This window comes from Typha angustifolia, chromosome 8, assembly GCF_048772165.1.
Source record: "Typha angustifolia cultivar Huaian chromosome 8, ASM4877216v1, whole genome shotgun sequence".
In the NCBI taxonomy this organism is placed as follows: domain Eukaryota; kingdom Viridiplantae; phylum Streptophyta; class Magnoliopsida; order Poales; family Typhaceae; genus Typha; species Typha angustifolia.
The window spans coordinates 12,497,799-12,520,902 of NC_133246.1; the positions used below are offsets into that span (position 1 = coordinate 12,497,799).

Genomic DNA, 23,104 nt, shown 5'->3' on the forward strand with positions numbered 1-23,104 from the left:
TTCAACCCCCTAGAAAAATGAATATTTTAGGCTGAAATAGAATGTTTTTAGCCAATTGTGGTCCAACATAAATGTCAAAACCAGAAACCTTGATAGTTTTGGCCTTAACTAATGAGTCTCAGCCTTAATTTTAATTAAGTTTCAGCCATTACTGTTCTGTCTCAAGTGAAACTTCAAACCATAGCCGAAGGTCGACAGCGCCGGAAAATTACTCGCCATCGCTCATTGTCATCAAATCAAGAGGGGTGGAGAGAGAGAGAGAGATAAAAGCCATGAAGGTATTATTTATGGGTTAGGATCAGCTGAAATTTCAACCCACGTGGGAAACATAATGGGTTCACGTTAGTTTATACAACAGTACAAATAAAAGTTATAGGTAATTTGATTTTAGGCATAACTAGGGGGCACTTTGTAATTTACCCTAATAATTTACAAACATAATTTCAAAGCAGTAACTGCAAGAATCATGAAGCTCAAAGACAATTTAAAAACATTAATCTCGAGATATTTTTGGCTTTCTGCATTAAATAGTCCAAGCACATAATTTTGCTTTCTCAAAGATTGTAAGTGTAATAACCAGGAAAAAAATTTTGCCATGTGGGGTGCACATGACCTACCTTTCACCCTCCTCTTGCCCATTACACAATAAGGAGGAGATGCCAAGATCGGCTATGGCCGATTCCGATCTGTTTCGGTTAATTCCACTTGGGATCGGTCGAAACTGGAATCTATACATATACCGTTTTGTGTGTAATTTAAATATCATAGTCTGTGTGCAAATTATTTGACTTAGTGCATTTCTATAATTCGTGCAATAGCAATTTAATTTATTATGTGCATTAGTGAAAAAACATAATCAGTGATTAGTATAACTAGAGAATAGTCTTGGCATATATCGTTTCGCGACTTTCCATGTAACTCAAGTCTATCTGAAAATCCATGGACAATCATATTTTAAATCACTAGGATGACTTTCTTAAATGACTCTACTGGAATTAGAAAATAGCTCTAAACTAGATCGAATGACTTTTTATGGTGACTATAATCTCTCTCAATAATTAGTAGAAAAGATTGAGTGAGTTTATCACATAGTAACACCTCCTAGTGATCATAACCAAATCAATTATAAGGACAAGACCAAAGCATTATCTCAAGATGGCTTCTAATTGATGTGGATGCACAAAACATAGACTTAATTGAAACATATGGCATTATTGATATTGAGAAATTCTAGCATATTAATAATAAGCCTATTATGAGATATGACTTGCATTATTATTCCATGTGTAGTTATTATTATTGTTGTTATAAGCATGCTTAGTGTAATTGTTTATTTTGTATATTATTGAATTTGAAGATTTATTTTAAAGTCATGTCTATGAATTTCGGATTTAGTTTGCTTTAGAGTAGATTCTACTTATTAAGCTATAATTGTTAGCTCATAAAATCTTCCTTAACATATAATTGCTGTAGTGACTGAACAAGATGCTCTAGGACCCTACTGCCACCACTAATGTATAAAACATTAGTCATACATTAGTGGTGACATTTGATTATTGTTATTTTTTTTAGTATATTTATTTGGAGCTGGTAATTCATATTGAATTTATTGTTATTGTGACTGAGCGAGATGCTCTGGGACTAGGGCTGTCAGGCTTGATGAGCAGCTCGGGTGAAGCTCGAGTCCGGCTCGGCTCGGTCAGAGCTGAGCCGAGCCCAAGCTATCATAATCGGCTCAAAATTAATATCAAGCCAAGCCTGAGCTGGAGCCAGCTTGCTCAGGCTTGGCTCGATAGCCTCGATAGCCTGACTAGCTATAACTAAGAACACATGGCATAAAGAAATATTGTCACGTGTCTCTCACTAACCCATCCTCACCCGTAACCCATTCAATATTCATCACCCTCACCTACCCCACCCTCATCCATCACTTCACCTTGCCCATCACGTCACCTTCCCCATCCTCAATTCCCTCACCTACCCCACCCTCACCCTCACCCTCACCCTCACCCACCTGATCACCACTCCTAACCTCACCCCACGCGCTGCCACCTCCTCCCTCCCCGTCGGCCTCCATCGGCAACGGCGGCAAGCCACCACCACGGCGCGACGCCTTCCTCTCCGTCGGCCTCCTCCTCCTCCTCCGTTGGCCTCCTCGTCCACTCCGTCGACTTCCTCCTCTTCCTCCTCCTTTATTCACTATCTCCTCGTCGTCGCCTCCTCCATCCGTTTCCGACTCCTTCGGCAAGCCGCCGTCCATGTCGCCACCGCCCACGCCGCCACCGCCTCATCCTCTAAAGCAACATTATGAGGCTCAAAAGTAATTTCGAGCCGAGCCTGAGCCAGAGCCGGCTCGCTCAGGCTCGGCTCTTTTACACCCCTATCTGGGACCCTACCACCACCGCTAATGTATAAAACATTAGTGGTGACATTTGATTATTGTTATTTTTTTAGTATATTTATTCGGAGCTAGTAATTCATATTGAATTTATTGTTATTGTGGACTTAAAAAATTAGTTGTTAAAACTTCATGTATCTCAAGTGTACACGACCGGTCATGACTCAGATTTCAAGTCATGACAGTAAGGTCTTTGAATAAGGAGTCAATAGAAAAACATTATTTCCTCTAGTTAAGGATAAATTTGCTCATGTTTGGCATTCTGAATTGCAGTACTGCCTTATTGGCACTAATATAGTTGTACTAAGTCATGGAAACAATTGTCAAGCTATATTTGTGTCAAAGGAGCATAAATTATTTGAGCATGTAGGCTGAGAAAAATCTTGCAAAAGGTTATGAAAGAAAATTGGGTTAAAGCATCATGAGTCATTATTACCTGCGGAAAGCTGCAAACCTCATCATCCCATACACATGGTAAAAGTCCATCTCTACCACCATCAAAAGCTCGAAGCTCATCTTCAAACCAATCCCTGAGCATTTGTAATTAGAAGAAGATTAAAATGTAGAACAAAACAAGTTATATAAATATAATACATAGCAACCACAACTATCCATATACCTACAACTTTTAGGTATTCCGACTACATTATAAAGTATCACTAGCTGCTGCTACATGAAGAATGTTTCACAGTGGTTAAAAACATACAATAGGCATACCTTCCAGGTATCCAAGGGCCCAACCAAGCATCCCTCTTATCTAACAGGAACCTCAAACACGAGCTTTCTTCATATCCAGAAGGATCACTTTTCATTTGCAAATCAACCAGGAGAAGAATGATAAATCAAGATGAAGATATACATGACACATAATCTAGAGAATTGACAATTAAAAAAGGAAGTGCAATATTTAACAATGTTTAATGTACAATTCAAGATTTCAGATTCAACAATAAGCATAAGTGATGAATGAGACAGCTTACCTGAATGGGCTAGTACAAATCTGAATAAGCTGTGCATGTTCAGACTTGTATGCCATTGGATTGCAAACAGACTGATATGCCATTATTGTTCTGCTCGTGAATAGGTCTAATGCAGCTTTTACATTCGGTAGTTTCTTCGAAGATAAGGAAGATATTAAGAACAATGCTCTGCCAAATATCAGTTAGTAAAGTGCAGTCTCCATATTATAAATTCTAAGTTCAGTTTTCGCAAGCACAGATAACACAGGAAAAGGAGAAGCAAATTTGAGAATGTTGTACTCACCCGCTAAGGTATGCCAACACAGGGTGAAGTAGGATTCCTCCATTAGAATCTGCTACTGTTGGAGAAATAAAGCTCCTTATGAAGGCAGTAAGTGCCTCAATTGCAACAGACAGAACACTAAAAGAACAGCAAAGAAGATATTACAAAAACAGATTCAAGACAACTCACTGAAATCAAATCATAATTTTTCCAGGAAACCAGTTGAAAGAAGCAAATCAAAAGAAAGGTAGCGTTACATTCTGGTGAACTGAAGTTAATAGTGCATGCATGGGATGGCATCTTTGGAGGAGAGGAGCAAGGGGCTGAGTTAGATATTTAGTGTTACACTCTTCATATAAAGAAACCTTTGAAGAACAGGGGATTGATAAAATTATATTGAGTGCCTGAAGTCAACTTCATAACATCAATGGAATTTCACATGAAATACTGAAGTCAAATATTGTCTTCCAGGAAACCAGCTGGAAATCAAAAGACAAATTACATGCTTGCAAACTTAAGTTATAGATCATTGGAGATCTTCCCCTCTGTGTGTGTGTATGTTGGGGGGGCAGGGAGGATTTAGTATTTAGTTGCACTTTTCATCCTTCATCATCACAAGAAACTTTGGCATACAAAAATTGATACATATAGTCTATGCACATACAAGATGGTTCCAGCCTTCCAGGTAGGCAGTTAGAGTGTATAAGATAATGAAAATATAGAATTAGATCCTAAATAGTAAAAATTAACAGTTTCAAAAGAATAAATTAGAGTGTAGTATCCAATACTATGTTGCAGATAAAACTGTAATGATTTATCTGGAAAGTAAGACCATGAAAACAGCACCATCATAAATTATTCTGCTCCTCCATCAATTGACATCTCAGGTTACATCAAGATGTCACATTGTCTTCTGGTTTATTGCTGAATGGATTCATGAAAGAACTAAAAAGAGGGAGCACTATATTTCAGAATTCTCCATACTCTTCATAATAACTATTTGAATGTGTTGCTTAACTAAGAAGAATATATCACAGGATACATGAAACTACAGTTCCTTAGAGCATAGTTAATAAATATCTTTAGTTCCGTCTTCAGGCATCTCATTTCACTATCCAGTAGTAATGATGCACATGTTTTTCTTATTTTGTGGCGAAGTATAGCAAATTCCTGGTGTATAGCATGTGTATCATGATAATATAGATCCTGATGGTTAGCCAAAATAGCAAAGAGAACTTCCATTGCGAAGAAGGATGTGTCGTGTCTGTTAAGATAATTCTTCCCTCATTTCTTAACTAGCCATCATTTTTAAAATGAAGTATAGAACTGATTCCTCAGCCCCTTCAGCTAGCATGATATCATGGGTATTATTAAAGGTAAAATTCTATGCTGCACATTTAATGGGTATCAAATCACTCTTACCTCACTTGCCGTTGCAGGCACACAATATGAGAAGAGTGTAAGATAATGTTCATTTTAATTTGAAAAAAATAAAAGATGATTAACAAAAGGATTGATACGAATTCCAAAGATAACTACGACAAGAAAGGACTACAAGTATTTTTGCATGCAAAGAGGTTGTCATTCCAAGAAAATAATTACAACATCATTTATATACTGGACATCAATAAAAATTAAGCACATTCAAATTACCAAACAGACCCACCGTAATTCAGATGCCCAATCCTGCATCTGACGAAAGTATGACTCAGGATTTCCAGCAAAAGGATCAGCCCAGAGTAAAAGAACATCAAAAACCTGGTCTTCAAGCTCCTGGTTTATCATAGAAGAGTCATGACAATGAAGGAAAAGGAATTCAAGTTAAAGTTTTCAAGAAGAATTCACACCTCTTTCGGCATAGAGGCTAAAAGAGAAGCCAAAAGTAGCCAACCAGATTCTCTCTCTACAGTAGCAGCCACAGGGTTCCTACTAAATTCACTCAACATTTTCTTTGATACTTCAAAGACCGATTTGGGCAGCCTGCAAAAAGTACTGGATCATTAATATAACTAATTAAATAGCATTATTAGCATGTTTCTAGATCATTGGACTTAACAAGTTTTGACTTCTGGAATAACTTTCAGTTAACACCAGATCTATATTCTACAATAATAGAATGATCAAGTTGGGTTCATTCACGCTCCAATGGTGGTTTCAAAAAATTTGCAGGAAAAATTTTCGCTCCACACAAGTTGAAAACTTATGCGCCACTGATCAACTATTAACGTTTAAGTTTGAAACAAGTCCCATGTCTTATACTTTAATTCTTTTAACAGTCTGCATTCTGCAACTCGCTGGGCTAACTAATCCCTAGATCCCTTCTCTCTCACCACCATCACACAAAAGGAGAACTCAAATCTGGAGTAACCCAAAGATATATCCATTGGTGGACCCACAGAGAAAACCAGATTGGACATTGAGACAGTGTGCCACTATGTTGTCCAAAATCTGGAAATACATCAGAAATTACTTCAAAGTTCTTGACAGGTAAAAGCTGAAGCCAAATTTATTAAAGATCCTAATATAGGTCCTTGTTAATCAAACAAGAAGAGCAGAGCTTTTGAATATTTTCAATTGGCCGCTAATTTCTTTTACATGTCTAATTCATTTCAAAACTTAAATAGGAAACTAAGTGTGCTTAGAAACCGCTAACCCAGCCAAAAACTTACAAATATAAGTTGTTGACTGAATTAGCGAGTTATATAAAAATTTCAAATCCTCTACAAAGTTTGTGAAATTTTAAGAAAAATTTTTTATATAAGTTTTCTTCCAATTCAATGACTTCCAAATTATAAGCTGCTGACTGAATCAGCAATGATATAGAAACTTCTCACTCAGACTTAACAATTTATTTTTCACATAAGTCGTTAATCTAGTCAGCAACTTATATTTGGAAGTTGCTAATTAAGTAAGTGGTTTTTAAAAGCCCTTAGTCTCATAATTAAGTTTTAAAATGTAGTAGACACATAAAATAAATATTTGGAAGGGTAAATTTGGTCAAAAACTCAAAAGAGCATAGTGAAACAATTCTTATTTGGAAGATACAAAGCAAGAGAAAAAAATTGACTAGTTAATGTGTAGACTGTAGAGTTGCTCCTTTTCCTATTTTACAAACCTAAAGATACATGTTCACTAAATAAAAAGTAAAAGTTATTTGACTATCTAAGAGGCTTATCAACACAACGTTAACTTCCCAACTACTACCGTAAAAGCTTAAGCTATTAGAGAATTATGCTTTTATTCTTTTTATACTTCAACACTACCGATCACTTCTAGGCTCAAAACGTTTTAATATGCCTCAGAAGTAAACTTGACTAAACAATTCAGGGTTTCTATTTAATTGACAAGGTAGGGCTAGTGGGATTTGAATTTCAGACCTCTTGCTCTAGTACCATGTTAAGTCACCAACTACTCCAAAACTCACACAATTAGATAATGGTGATTTTATTCTTTATACTCTTAACACAAGCCACATGATAAGCATAGTGATGAGAGAAAAGTTCATTATGGAGGTGCAAGAAAATTTATAACGTGAGTGACATGAACAACGTAATTTATTTAAAAGCTCTTGTTCTTGAAATCATATATTATAAGAAATTAGAAAAACAACGGACTGGTTTAGGGAAAACTAGTGCTAAGCTAGTTCCACGATGTGATATTATTTGGGACTATAGCAATTTAAGAAAAGAAGCAACCTTGAAGGCTTGAATACATTGCAGGGAGAGCATAAGAGATCAAACCTAGCAGGATACCCAAGAAGAAGCTTTGGCGAGATTGCAACAAGGGCCGCAAGAACTGTAGCTTGCCCATGCAAGGAGTCAAGCTCAAGGTGCAAATCATTTCCCTATTTACAATAAGTTAAATTAGAGGCATAATATAAATGTCGTGAATTATGATCTATGCAGTACATTAAAAAACTTGATGCAAACAAACTAATGATAATGCACTTCAAGTACAGCAAACACAAGCCCAAAATTGTAATAAAACACAATAGTCCATTAAATATTCTGTGCATGTCATTCACAATTTGTTTCCCCATCAATAGGGAGCACAACTAAGAAAATAAAGTTCCATTGAATGGTTCAACATATCCTTTTAAAGAATTATCTCTATCAAACCTGACAAGACCACTCGAGTATTCATAATATCAAACAAGAAATATTGAACTCCTAATAAAAGCATTAGCAAAAAGAAAGAAAACAATTAAGTCTAAAAGACTGCCAATTAAAAGCAAACATGTGTTGACTGTTGACAGATAAATGTATCCAAAAATGATACTAATACAAGATAGCAAGTGGAAAAACCTGACAATTAAGTTCAAGGAAGCCAGCACAATCAACCCCACTGGGACTAGAAGAGGTCAAGAAAGCAAATCGACCATCAAAAATAATTGCTAACTAGTGCACTGGGGAAAGTATTAGTCAGGAATGAAGACCATGATACAAAAGCATAAAGTTGGACAAGGTTCAATATGAACTCAGACATAATGAATTGTACCTTGGTTCAAGACATACAAGGTCAAAGGAAGAAGAATGAAGTTGATCCAATCTGAGATTATGATGCACATTTAATTTACTAATTTTTCAGTTTTTTATTAGCTTAGTTACGCTTTACTCTCCTGTACTTTGGCCTGATATCTAAATATTTTCCTAGATTTCTGAAAAGGTACGATTAAATTCATCTATTAGCCTTCCATGAGTTAAAACTCACATGCCAAGCATGTAAAAAGGTACAACTAAATTTATCCGTTACCCTCATGAAGATTAAGAAAAAAAAATTGGACAATTTTGCCCTCATTCCTTAAGCTGAACTACAAAAAGCTTTCTCTTCTTTCCTAAGCCATCTTCTTCTCCAAGGCCTAAATTTCTTCATCCTATCTCTCTACATCTTTCCCACATGGCTTCTGACATAAATAGCAGCAACACCAAAGGCAACTGATCTCTTTACATCTTCCTCATGGTTGCTAGTACTTCTGTGTCTTCTCTGATGCGTGAATTATACCTTAGCATTCTTTTAAATTGAGAGGAAAAAATTTAGATGGAAGTTTTGGAATGGAAGTGGCGGATTAAAGAGGAAAAAAGAAGGAAAGAAGAGAGGAAAAAGATCGGATGAGAAGAGGAAGAAGACAGTGAAACAGGTAAGGGTAGATAAATAATTTTAAGTTATAACCAACAACGGAGGGATAGAAAGGTAATTTTAGGATATCTGTTAATGACGCCTAAGAGATTGTAGTTTTTTAAAAGTCTAGAGAAATATTTAGACACTTGTATAATACAAGAGGGAATTACAGGAGTGCAAAGTATAATTAAGCTTTTTTTTTTAATTAATGCTAGCTTCACAGTCATTACACATATCCATGGCCAACAACCAACTTAATAGTTTTAGACTTTGCTACCACTGGTCACTTGTGCAGGAAAATTTTAGAACCTTTAAACCATAAATATTCTGAACTTTCAAGTTAGGTATGAATCATTTCCCTGTCCATCTTTTGCAAATAGCCATACCGCTGGACTTATTATGAATTTGTATTAATTAAATGATGGATCTCTATCCATGCTTGTGAGGTCCTGTTCTCACTCTGTGCAGCAAAAGCCCGGCAGAGGCCTGGCAAGTGTCAGAGTTCAATTTCTCAATGCAAAATTATCCAGTCATCCTGCTATCTCTATTATTTTCTTCCCTTTTCTTCCTTTTTATCCCTCAATTGCATAGGCCATCACATGAAAATGCTGCAGCAGCACAACTTCTGCAGTGTAGTGCTAGACTAAATACCCAGATCTTTGACATCAGTTTTTCGTGAAAAGCTGCTTATAATTTAATCTTTAGAAAAAACTTACATATAAACTTCACCAAAGTAATTCTTCTCATCTATAAATGTGGTTATTGCCAGGACATATTTTTCCAGGACATCCAGGATATGATTTCAACAGATACAACAATCAGAAGGAGCAGAAAGCCCAAGATTCTAAAATAGTAAAATAAATTTTCCCTGTCTACATAGTATCTGAGACATCATTCCTTAAGACTTAAAGAGTAAATGACATTAAGACTTAAGAGTAAATGAACATAATCACACACGTCTATTTAGACTACTAAGATAGCAAGTCAGATACACATTAGACATGTCTGACAAATGGCCAGGTATTTGTCTTAAATGCATAGTCCTGAGGTTATAACAGTCATAACTCATAAGTACTCTCCTTCGTTGCTTATATTCTTTGAATAGAATAACTTATAAATTGGAGGTACATAGAGTATAGTAGATACTCTGTATAAAATAAAGTTCAACTACCATGAAGCACTCTCATATCCAACAGAGCCCCAATATAGTCCAATAGCAATGGAAGTATGGGATAAGTAAATTTAACGTACATCTGGCTATACCTTGTCAAAAAATGCACTTTCTCTTAGAGCATGTAATGTCGTCACACCATACGAAATTAAACCACCAACACAAGTAGGATCAACTTCTGCCAGTGCACGCAATGTTAAAGCAGCCTCAACACGTACCTACACCATCACCAGATAATACAAAATAGTAGATTAGCATACTGATTATGAAAAAAGTTGAGATCATTCTGAAAAGGACCCGCATTTCTAGGACTTTGCAAAAGTACTTGGAAACTAACATATAAATACCACCATATCATTAGTTCAATTTAACAAACTTAAATGCATTATTTTCAGTAGTGTGTTGATGATCAAGCATCCTAAAAATCTCCCTTCCACCAACTATGAGATGACAAATAACCAAAGAATACTATCAAGGATTGCCACATCATGCCACAAGGACCTACCAACCATGCACCAACAGGATGTGCCATGCTGACACATAGCAGTAACACAACCTGCAGTGTTGTTGGCACAATGCCATCATGGCAGGCAAAGTGCACCTACAGCCGTCTGAATTTCATGTTTGTACCAGCTTGGCTTGGCTAAAACAGAATAGTACAAGTGTACATTCTTAATCTAGACTTTCCCAATTTGACTAGAAATTTTGCCCCAAAAGGCCAAAATAGAGGAACTTCAAAGAGATTACCATCTAAGGCTTCAATAATAAATAATTTCACTTCTTGAAGCTAAATCTTATTCGATTTTTCACATTTGTATAGAAAGTAGTGAAATTTATTTTTATACAATATACCAACTTTTTGCTACTTTCCTAGACTTGATTTGGGTGATTTACAAGTTACAAATAGTGGAAGTACTTCAGAAAGATCATATTATTCTAGCAATAGTAACTAGTAAGAGATGTCAATTGCAGACATCAATGATCTACCACACCCAACTTTGTTCTGTTGCTTCACTATAAATGATTTTGTTCCACATTTAACTTAATTTGAGTTAACTGATCTGATAGCAATACATCAAGGTAGCCAACCTTCCATTTAGTTGCCTAGATATGGAGATTATCCACAGTTGTTAGATTTTGGCATGGAATAAGCCATAAACTAGGATCCTGGATCAAATTTGAGTATCGGAAGATATTCCCAGGTTCATAAAGAAATCAGATCTCGATCCTATACGGATCCTTCTCAATCATTTATCTCATAAAATAACAAGAAGCAAGGCTATAGCATCAACTATTTTGGGTCAACTATACCGGCTCATCTATTAATGCAAGAGGTTAAGACCACAAGACTTGCAACAATAGCGGAGGAAATTAACTCCTGAAATTGGTATGTCTCACTGTGGTTATCTGAGTTCATATGCATGTCAATTTCATGACATTGCTAGCTAAAAAAAATAACAATTAAAAAATTAGTATAGTTACGAAACTATTAAAAGCAAGGATTTGAGTTTCGGCCGATCCCGATCCAGGCCGAAACCACTCGGTTTCGGCCTGGTCTGCTACAGGTGGCTGCTTGCAAACAGCTGCCTGCTGCAGGTGGCTGCAGCAGGCAGCAGACAGCTGTCTGCTGTGCTGACAACTGCTGCTGTCAGCAGCAGTAGAGAGAGAGGGAGAGAGAGTGAGGGAGAGAGAGGAAGGGAGAGAAAAGGAGAGAGAGAGGGAAAGAGCAAGAGAGAGAGTGAGAGAGAGAGAGGAAAGATTAAAAAAAATGGGGCATGAGAGAGAGAAAATGGAAGAGAGAGTGTGGGAGAGGGAAAGATTAAAAAAAAAAGGTGAGAAAGAAAGAGAGAAAAAGATAAAAAAAAAGAATGTGGGAGAGAATGAATAGAAAAGAAGAGAAGGAGAAACAGATATTTTTACTTTTTAGGCTTTATATGTGAGTAATTATTATTTCTTATTTTCTTATAATTTTTTCTAAATTTTTAGAAATTTCTCTAACATTTTTAATAATATTTAGAATTTTATTTAATTAAAATAATCCAATCCGATACAGGCAGCCGATACGGCCGATACGGCCGATACAGCCGATACGTATCGTTTTTTCGGACGGCCGATCCCGATACCGATTTTTGGAACCTTGATTAAAAGTTCCATGAGTTAAAGATAAAGGCAAAGAAGAACCAACAGATAACTGATGTAACTAACAGGATAACAATAGTTAGAATTCACTATTATTATACTTAGACAGTAATAATACTTAAATATGCACAAGTGCACTAAAGGAGGTAGAGCTGTCACTAAAACTCGTATGGGATATCGAAATTGAGGGAGATCTTAACATTCATACAAGGTACTGAGAGTTGTCCATTGGAAATTATATATGATTCAATTAGTTAATCTACCTTACCAATAGAACCAGCTAAAAAATTGGAATTGAAGGAAAAACACAGGACAATTAGCAATTTAGCATAGACATGACATACGTGTAACGAAGAATGAGATAATGCTGCCACAACTGTGTTATCAAGAACATCCTTGAATTCAGCTGGTACCTGCAAGATTGCAAATCATGAACTGCATCACTTTGACACATGTGGCCCAGAGGTAAGTACATAATAACTAATTTAATAGGGAAGAGATAAATTCCAAATCATGTGTTAAAGGGTACTGGGTAATAGTTATATTTATCTTAAGAGTACAAACAATATTAATCATTGTAACCATGAAATTTGGAGACTTGCAATCAGGTATTTCCTCATTGGTCACTATTAATAATTTAACATATCATAAGATACAACAGCCTCGGTTGTCAAACATCCATCTATTCCAATTTGAAACTGGTTGTTGCCTTTTATTAAAAAAATACAAATGAAGAACAACAGATGCACTACTGCACAATGTAAACAAGAACTGTGTAACTTTAGTATTCCTTGGCCCTGGCTCAAAGTACCTTATATAGGCAAATGCTATCAATGACTTTGGTTGCTCTCTGTAGCTTTTAATATAATATTGTGAGAAGAGATGTGGATCATCACTCTAACAATATAGAAGAACATCAGTACTTGACTACGCTACTTCATGTAGATAAAAAGACAATGATTTTGTTACAAAATTGATTTTGTAACTTCCATTAGGTTCATTACATTTTGCTACTTGATTCTTGCAACTTACATTAGGTTCATTACAAACTACGAATATCTAGATGCAAAATATCCAGCTTTCAAGCACTGATAGCTCTCAGATTATTTTAGTTATTGACATGAAAAAAATGCAGAAGATGATTGTGCAGAAAGTTAGTTCTCTGTGGACAGTTAGAAATATATATGCTCAATGCAAGATACTGATATACATGTCATCATATGTATGTTGTGAAATAAATTGAATGTCACATTACATTCAATTTGGGTTGGCCAAACAGAGCATCTAAATCATCAGGAAAATATATTTAAAAACACAAGGAAGAAAGATCTTTTAACTTCGATACCTCTCCCAAGCTTATTAAGAGGTAAGAGAGGATTCGCAGTATTGCAACTCTCATTGGTGGAATGCAATCAGAAGATTCCAGCTGCAAGTAGAAAATTTTCAGATACTGCAAAAGAACCTCCATTTGTTCTAAGCTCAGCAGCACAAAACAAACCTTTCTTCCAAGAAGAACCAAAAAACTACGCTGCGTTGGCTCTGTCATTTGGTCAGCAACACCAACCCGAAGAACATACAGGACACATGCCTTCAGATAAAAAAAATAAAAAAAAGAAGCGTTTGTAAGGTTCTTCAAGACAAACAACAACAAAAAATTAGTAAAGTATTAACTCTATTTCCATTCTCTTCATCTCAAGAAAAGGAATATTATAAAATATATATAATATAGAAATCAACAAAGTATTTGATATTTAAAATATTTACACATACTATAAAACAGCAAGAAGCAACTTAATTGAAGCAAGTGCCAGAGGTGGATGATTCTCAAGTGATCAAAGGTTAAAAATCACTATAAGTATCTTCAGGTTTCAACATAATCAGTCTTCATTTGAAAGAATAACTAAAAATTCAACATGTGTTATAGAGAACTAAGATATAAACAACTTAGTTCAAACATATAAAAATGACACTTTGCCCACATGTAATTTGACTCAGTATTATTTTGTCTCTCCTCAACTATAAAAGCATACAAATTATCCCTTATAATATCATAAGTGTAATACTCAGCACCATTTTATAAGAGTAGATAATATAACATTTTAAATAGTTCAGGGAGCAACGTGTATGCTTTTAATTTTCAGGGTACAATGTGATAGTGAGTCAAATTTCAAGGGAGCAAAATGTAACTAAGCCAACATATAAATATATTATTCTGAAGGCATAAAGCATATGAAAATTAAACAGACAAATTCAAACCTAAATCAATAAAATGAATACCAATGCATGTGGATCCAGAGAACCATTTCCTTGAAGCATATCCATGGCTTGTAAGGCAAAGTTTGGAAGTTCACTATCTGGGAAATGATACTTCAGATGAATCACCTGCAAAAATCAGAATTAAACATTTTTTATAAAATATTAAAACAAATTAAAATACATAAAAGTGTGGAGGTTAAGTGACTTGTATAATGTTCCTGAAACTATCTGTAGACATCTAGTATCTATTCAAACAATATGTAGTGTAAAGATTTGCACAATGAACAAAAACCACCATAATTGTAGTTTCTGAAACTTATATTGAGAGACAATATGACAGGTGAATTAAGTGGACTGTTAGTATCAAGTCAACAATGACTAAAGGCAAAAAAGAATATTAAAACTCGTATCTATGAATGACAAAAATGATTTTCCTTCTCTTGAGAATAAGGAAGATATCAGAGCTGGGACATCTGATGACAAATTATCAGGGAATAAGAAAATGCAATTCAATAAACTAGAAATGGAAAGCAGAAAGGAGATCACATGTTAACACTCATTTCAAAGTATCATACATAATTAGGCTGGCTAGACACAAAGTAAAGAGTAATCAGCAGTATGATTAGTAATTAAAATGTTCCAGACTATAAGCATACAAAAATCTATGCAGATAACTTTATATCTGCATACCTGTAGAAAAAATACCCACGAGAAAGTCAATCCAATGCGTATGTTCTTTGTATTAGCTCCACTTCCTGCAATTAAAAGTAATTGTCAGTAAAAGCTTAAGCTGATAAAAAAATAGTAATTTTTTATATTCTTTTTATTTTAACCAAGGATGGCATTGCGTGTAAGTAGTAGCACAACATTTAGCAGAGAGTGTTTCAAAGAGTCTTTCCTACTTTTATGTTATGATTTCATAGAATTCTTTTATTTGATGATTCATGAATAAACCATCCTATACATACTATTTATAATGAAAAGAGGTATTGAATTATAATGAAAGGAGAAATACGATTCCCTCAGTTCAGGCAATAATTTGCTTGGTCTAACAAAAATAATAATAAATGGTGTGCCAGTGACACACCTCCGTGCTGAGCCATGTTGATCCGATACAGCATGTGGAGCCCTTTTTTAAAATAAAAAATATATTTTCATCGATCATCATCAAATAAACTTGAGTTTTCGTATATATTCAATATTTATATCATATCATAAAATAATTGTAAAATTCATATTTATATGAAAACTATGTGAAATATTACAAAAAGTAATACTATCAGTGGATGAGTTTTAAAAATTATCGATAGTATTTAGTGTAATATTTTCATGTTATTCTTGTGCCGGTAAATAAAGCTTTTGATCCCCTTCATCATGCTACTTTTCACTAGATATTTGTTTTAATTATTAAAGTATTATCAATTAATATTATGTGTTCAATTATATTATGGAATATTCAATAATATTATGAAGTGTTCAATCATTAATATTAGTTTTAATAAATGTATTCATGTATTCAATTATATGATGTGTTGAATAATCTTAATATTTAACAGTTGTTTTATCTTTAATAAAATAGGTCATTTATAAAAATAATCTAAAAATAAAATGCTATAATGTAGATTTTAATAAGTCATATTATGAGAGAAAGCTTCAAAACTTACGAATCTAATAACTTTGGCTAAAATTCACGTGATTCCGAAGTTGGAGTGAAAAGATAAAATTAAAATAGTAGAATATCAGAACTGGACAGATTAGCAATTAATTAATTGTTCGATGTTGCAGCGGTCGTCAGAGTGTGGCGGATGGCCAAGGGTGGTGATGGACGGCCCCAAAGGTGGTGGTAGATAGCCATAAGATAAGGTGACTCGTGAAGAAAGATGATGACTAAAATTTTGAGGTAGAATTAGGGTTCTAAGTTCGATTTACTCCTAGGAAAATAAACAGCTATAATTAATTTACTTCTACTGGGAGATCAGTAGAGAAATTAGGATGATAAATAGAAAAACCAACCCCTCAAAAAGTAATACTATCAGTCAACGATTAAAATATAATTTTTAATTCTTCAATAGATGTTCGGATGATAAATAGAAAAACCAACCCCTCATATATATAGAGATCAGGTACAATGAGTCATACTAGGACTAGTCCTAAAAGCTTAACTAAGACTTGCCTTAGAGGCTTACATGACTTAATTAAACTTGTCTTAGTAGCTTACATAACTTAACTAGAACTGTCTTAAGGACTTATATAAGAGATAAGCATAAACTAATTAAAAGATAAATACACTCGATTTATCAAAGTCAAATGTCCTCATGATGTGATTCGACCTAACCCGGTTTCGATTCCAATACGCATAAATGACAATTCTTATGTTTCCAAAGTTAACGAGAAACCAAATAATGCTAATTCGAATAAAGTAATAACTATATATGCTGAAGACTTGAAGCTTGGAGTATGATTTCATCCGGTGCTTAAAAGCTCTCTCATGTGAATCCAATAAATGCAACAAAAAAAAAAGTCAAGATTAATGCATCTAACAAAAAATGACACAACATACAAACACATGAGATGAAAATTTTACTACTAGAGAAATTAGGTTTCTAAACTGTTTGAAGTGTATTTAACAAAGGATTTACTGATTTAGATCCCACAGCTTTAACCTTTTATGAATGGCATGATCAGATGCTTCTGTAAACCATTCTCCAATTTTCTTGCAGGGACAGGTTGGCTCTTTCCTCTTTTCTTCACCTATGTACAGAACCAACAATACGGGACAATTGTCAAAAGATATAATTGTTAAAGAAATGGGGGTCATGAGAAGTCAAAGACCTGTGCTTCAGGATTCATTGCAAGAGCAAGCAAGGCACCAAGGGCCTCAGCAAAGGCATCCCTAACAGATGAAATATGGTCTTCCAACCCCTAATTGGCAACAACAAGGGTGGTAAATATATAGTCAAAGTGGAGAATCACAATAAAACAATGATACCAAATAAAGAGAGTACAAGAAATGAAGAGATGTGTTACGATGACAAGGAGAAGAGGAGGCATACCTTGACACAACAAGACATCGAATTTTCAAGTTCAGTGATTCCTAATCCGGGCCCACCTATACTAGCAAAGGTCTTCAAGCATCTTGCTGCAGCTAGTCTTACAATGAATGATTTATCACTTATTCCAATGCGCATAATGATGCGATAAGCTTCCGAATAAGCTGCAAAGGCACCAGTCCCACCACATCCTTCTAATGCATTCTCAAGTAATAGCAATGCATCTTGTCTCACAAATTCCTAAGTTCACAAAATTAAAAAAAAAGGTCAAGTCTAGGCTAAAAAATAGAAAGCAAGAATACTTCGAGAAGGATAAAAGCAAGCAGATGGAAAGGACAATACACTCACTGGTAGTTTGCAAGAATCAGCAAGCAACAGCATACAACATCATGGGTATGTATAATAAGAGAATTGCATAAATGCCTGAAGTGGTGATGCCACCATGCATGTACAGGAAATTGCTGCCTGAGAATTTAACTTCTTAAGACTTCTAAGACAGAGTATCATTATCAGGAATGTGACTGCAGTGGAACATTTACCTTCTCATCAGGTATTCATAATGAAAAGGATATGTTGGTGGTCAAGAAACAAAACAAAGATAGACATAGACTTCACAAGATATAACATATAGTTGAAATCACTATAATATCTGCAACAGCTAAAATAATTATGCATCCAAAATCCATAGGACTTCATCCAAGTTTTAAAAAAAATATGGTTGGGTAAGTGCAAGTAAATCCAATGACTTCTAATTAAAAAAGCATGGATCCAAGTTTATCGAGCTTCAGTTTTCCTTAGTACCACATGAGCACAGAAATTTCATTGCTGACATTGATCAACTAAATGTTCATTGCAAATTCAGAGTTAGAAAATCGGTTTAAAGAATGATTCTATATCACAACATAAATAAGAGAAATAGAAAGAAAAAGAAGAATCAAATAAATGTCATGCAATAATTTCAGCTATACTGGGAGATCAGTTACAAAGCATGGATCCAAGTTTATCAAGCTTCATTTTCCTTAGTACCACATGAGGACAAAAATTTCATTGCTGAGATTGATCAACTAAATGTTCATTGCAAATTCAGAATTAGAAAATCGGTTTAAAGAATGATTCTATATCACAACATAAATAAAAGAAATAGAAAAAAAAAAGAATCAAATAAATGTCATGCAATAATTTCAGCTATACTGGGAAATCAATTACAAAGGGATACGTAAAGATGTATAGTAGAATTATCAAGAAGACTTAACAATTTTGTTTCAAATCTAATGCTACTTCTAACAATGGTACAAATCTTAAAAAGCAATTTTTGGCAAGTAAAGGGCTTCCCATGAAAATGTGAAGGACAACTAGCAAGAGGGAGAATGTATACCTTTTCTCCCCTTAGCAAGCAAGGAGGTACCTTCCTAGTGCGTGATGGAATTTCAAACAATCTAGAAAATAAAAGAGCTGACAAGGCTCAACCACAGGGTTTGACCTTTGAGAGATTTAATTAACAAATATTCATCAAGAGCTCTGTTAAACTAAGTACTCAGATTAAGGTATCAAAACTGAGTTAAGAACTCTAATTTTTACCTAGCGATCTATGTCGATTAAACAAGTGGAAATAAGCTAAACAAGCCTAGTTTGAGACGTTGTGATTTCAGGATGACAAAGAATTAAGGAAAAATTACAAGTTACAATCACACTCTGTTGAAAGGAAGAATAGAAACATTGTGGTCCAATAACTAGATTAACTCACTATGCATTTAAAGATTTGTTAGGCATCATGAAAAATAAAAGAAAGATCATTAACCAAGATCTGTTTTATATGGTCTGTTAAATAAGACCATTAGATAGTGATGCAACACTGGCATATGCATAGTATGCACAAGAAGTTGAGGTGACTTTCTCAGACTATGACCACAAAAAGCAGCCAATTAATTTTATGTATATATTAAAAAAAAAGGGTCGCATATAAATCAAGTCACCTTTAATCAGGGAATACTTAAAATTGCGGATATAGCGTGTTAGAAATAAAAAGACCACGAATTAAATAAAATATAAGAATCTGATTTAAGAAGACGGTTTTTATTACGAATGAAATTAACAATTAAAAATTTCAAAGAACAAGAGAATGTGAAAAAGAAATGTGTAGATTACCAGGGTTATTAGATACAAGTGCTCACTGCAAAGAACAAGTATGTTAACTTATCTAATACTTTACAAAGTACAGCTTCTAAAGGATCAGGAATTCATTGCTTCTATTTAATATCTAGTACATAATGTTGATAAAATATTAAAACATAAAAGTAATTATCAAAGAAAGAATAGAAGATAGCAAGTCAAAACAAATTAAACATATTACCTCATGAAACTTCATTAGTTTTGCCGTGATATTTGTTGTTTCTATCAATCCTGAAGTAATCCTACTTCCAAATAAGCGATACAGTTCACCCAAGCATTGTGCTGCACCTATTAGCCAATACAAGATTAAAAAATTAAATTAAACTACAAAACCCTAGGGAAAAAAGTGAAACATCAATTACAAATTTAACTGGAATCTGGATCTGTGTAATTAATAACAATAAACCCGAGAGGAATATTCTCCAATCTTAGGGCATGGATCAAAATTGGAAGGTATGCCCCAAAAGTTACAAGTAGGAAGGCAACCTACTCAAAGCAAAACAGATACTAGTTATCCTGATCTATTGTCTTGTATGTAGCAGGTACGAAGAGAATATTCATGATCAAACTTTTGGTATGTGGTAAGAATTATTGCAAATTGTGGCCCTAATGTTACAAACAAAATGCATACAGCCTTTTCAACCTCTTATAACTTATCTTGACTGAATAGCTTGCATGTACATGGGGACAAATGTTGTAATTGACATTTGACAATCAGAGCTTTTCCAGCTATTCTAATTGTAAATTATATGTGACCATCTGAATATCCTAATATTCTATGAAGAATTAACACATATCTGCGAATAAAATAATTATACAGTGCAATGAAAATATTAGACGCACACTGCATATTAAGAAGTTGGTACAAATTTGCACAAGAGTGCTAATAATCTGTGAAAACCCAAGTATCAGTGAACAGTTTGGACAACTGCAATGAACAGAAATAACATGAAGACCTGATACTATCAGAAACAAGTACAGAATAATAAAAGTCATAGGGGAATACTCTGGATCCCATTCCATGTTCAATATAATTATAGGTCTGGTGACAAACTCTCAGAAATCCACTAAATTCAAGCAGAGCCCAAACCCATGATTATTCAGAACAAAAAGTCCCACATAGAGGATGGATGATCAGAACAAAGATATAAAACTGACTAGGCTTCTTTATTTTTCCCTAAAAAGGTAGGCTTTAGCTTTCTTGTACTACACTATGAAGAAGACAATATTACTTTTAGATATTTAACGTCCTAAAAGAAAAAACCAACTCCTCCAAATATGTTCAAGATTTCATGTCTGTCAAAATCTGATCTGAGAGGAAACCTACGCCAAGGTGAAGAAACACGAAGAACATCATTCTCTTTACCATCTCTTTTCCTTCGCACCCTGATTTTCTAGAGGACCAGAAGTTGGAGTAGGTTCTCAGGTGGTTTTACATCTTAGAAGTAATTTAGAAGCATCACTGGTTCATAATGGACCAACAGAACACTGAATTTATGAAAGACTAAGAACTACTTCATAATTGGTCATTGAGATTGGATTGTTATAATGGTTTAGTGATAATTTTAAGTAAAAGACATCAAATTTATACTAGCTGTGACATCTCTGTCCAGAATTTCAGAGCTCTACAGTATCTCAAAAGAGAAAGGAGACATGTCTGTTCAAAATTAGTGACCCCAGTATGACTAAAACTATGGCAACAGCTCAGTCCCTGCATTATCTGCAAGAGTTCCTTGTGACAATAAAGGAGTCAAGATCTCAAGGAATAGAAATTAGCCTGACATAATTTTAATTACAGTAATAATTTTGAATTGTCCAATAACCTGAAAATGAAAAAGAAACAGGACTCTCAAAATAGCTTTAGAAAATTCTAACATGCATCTTTTATGCTTATTCTTTTAACCAAGCAAATAACAAAATGAGGAAGGGGATTACATATCAGGTTAAAGGTTATGCAGCCTAAGATGAGTAGATGTGGACACAAAACACAGATACGACACTGTACAGATACAATGATGCGGGAATCTCTTGAAAAAATAGGATACAAAACATATACAACCAAAGCTCCTAGTATTGGGATCAAAATCGATATTAGCTGTCCGGAAAAACGATATGCATCGGCTATATTGGTTACTCGTATTAGATCGGACTATTTTTTAATAACGTAAAATTCTAATATTATTTAAAATTTTAAAAAAAAATGAGAGAAAAATAAGAAAATAAAAATTACTCACATATAAAGCCTAAAATTTTAAAAAATGTATTAACTTACTTAAAATTTAAAATTTTAATGAATATCGAGCTCTCTCTCTCCCCTTCCCCCTCTCAAATTTCAAAATTTACTCAAAAATTACTCACATAGATAAGGTTTCTATTTTTTCTTTACTTCTTCCCCCCTCTCTCTTTCTTTTCCCTCCTCTCTCTCTCTCTCTAAGGCACTCAGCAACTGGTGCTGCTACTTTACCACAGCAACAACAGTAGAAATCATCGAATCTACTCGGTGTAGGAAGAGAAAGAGAAAGGGAATAAGAGGAATTTAAAACTGAAAAATAATTAAAAAAACTCATCCGAGGTCGCCGGAGGTCGAGATCGTCGAATCTTTGTTCACAACATTGGAAGATGGGTTTTTCCCCTTTCTAGTTCGCAAACACTCTAACCCATCAGGAAGCTCCATGAAGAATTATCCCTCCACAGTGGTTATATTGTACCAATTAACTCGTTGGTTCCTCAGATGGATTGGACTACTGGCAATCCTTCCTATAATATTGGATGACCAGATGTGGAGCCCGAGCCGAGGGAACCATACCCAAATAGGGACAGAAAAATGTCGCCAGAGATCGAGGTCGTCGAAGATCTACTCGGTCGCCGGTGGAAGAAGTGAGTAAGAAGAGAAAAAGATAAAGAGAAAAGAAAGAAAGAAACAAAATAGAGAGAGAGAGAGAGAAAGAGAAGCAAGTGGAGTGGGGTCTGGGTTGGATCCCACCCGTTCCTGCCAGTTTCGGGCAGGATCGGCAAAAACAATCGATACCCCAGCGTCGGTCAAATCGAGATCGACTAGGGCCGATACCCATCCGTTTCGGCTGATCCCAAGTGTGAGAACTATGTATATAACACAGCAAAATAAATAAATAAGACATTATTTATATAATTATGTTATTGATACATCTAATAAACATTTATCTAACTTATAAGGTAAGAACACAAGCATGCATAATATGTTCATAAGAGAAATGCGCACGGTACCACAAAGATACCATAACAAGTCACAAATGATAATGCTAATACATGACAATCAATTCAATATTATAAATTTATAATAATAAATAATTATATCATTTTTCTCTTTACATATTAAATTTACAGGTTGTAAGACTGCATAGTACTACTATAGTGGATGGAACATGCAAATCTGTCATTTTTCGACTACTATGATATTAATTTTATTTGATGCACTAATATGTGATTTCTGCATAATATTTCTACAGCAATAGTTATCCTACTTAGGATATTCATAGTGAAGAACAGGATTATCTTTTCTTTTAACTTTTTCGGCTAATCTAT

The 23,104-nt window shown here is 34.6% G+C and overlaps 1 protein-coding gene across 3 annotated transcripts in view; it reads right to left on the bottom strand.

Annotated features, from left to right (window-relative positions):
- Positions 1-23,104, bottom strand: part of LOC140766073 (protein SWEETIE) — a 65,395-nt gene that overhangs the window by 38,888 nt on the left and 3,403 nt on the right. For all 3 annotated transcript variants that reach the window (XR_012105275.1, XM_073105482.1, XM_073105481.1), the window contains exons 3-19: positions 19,725-19,831; positions 17,378-17,614; positions 17,157-17,246; positions 16,988-17,075; positions 15,015-15,079; positions 14,346-14,450; positions 13,567-13,656; positions 13,414-13,494; positions 12,413-12,481; positions 10,022-10,147; positions 7,381-7,484; positions 5,488-5,620; positions 5,307-5,413; positions 3,662-3,778; positions 3,379-3,546; positions 3,116-3,202; positions 2,835-2,928 (exon numbers count right to left, since the gene is read on the bottom strand). Coding sequence is in view for 2 of the 3 variants with exons in the window: in XM_073105482.1 (XP_072961583.1) it covers positions 2,835-2,928; positions 3,116-3,202; positions 3,379-3,546; positions 3,662-3,778; positions 5,307-5,413; positions 5,488-5,620; positions 7,381-7,484; positions 10,022-10,147; positions 12,413-12,481; positions 13,414-13,494; positions 13,567-13,656; positions 14,346-14,450; positions 15,015-15,079; positions 16,988-17,075; positions 17,157-17,246; positions 17,378-17,614; positions 19,725-19,831 (1,868 nt within the window). In the remaining variant the exon portion in view is untranslated. The remainder of the gene's footprint in view (positions 1-2,834; positions 2,929-3,115; positions 3,203-3,378; positions 3,547-3,661; positions 3,779-5,306; positions 5,414-5,487; positions 5,621-7,380; positions 7,485-10,021; positions 10,148-12,412; positions 12,482-13,413; positions 13,495-13,566; positions 13,657-14,345; positions 14,451-15,014; positions 15,080-16,987; positions 17,076-17,156; positions 17,247-17,377; positions 17,615-19,724; positions 19,832-23,104) is intronic.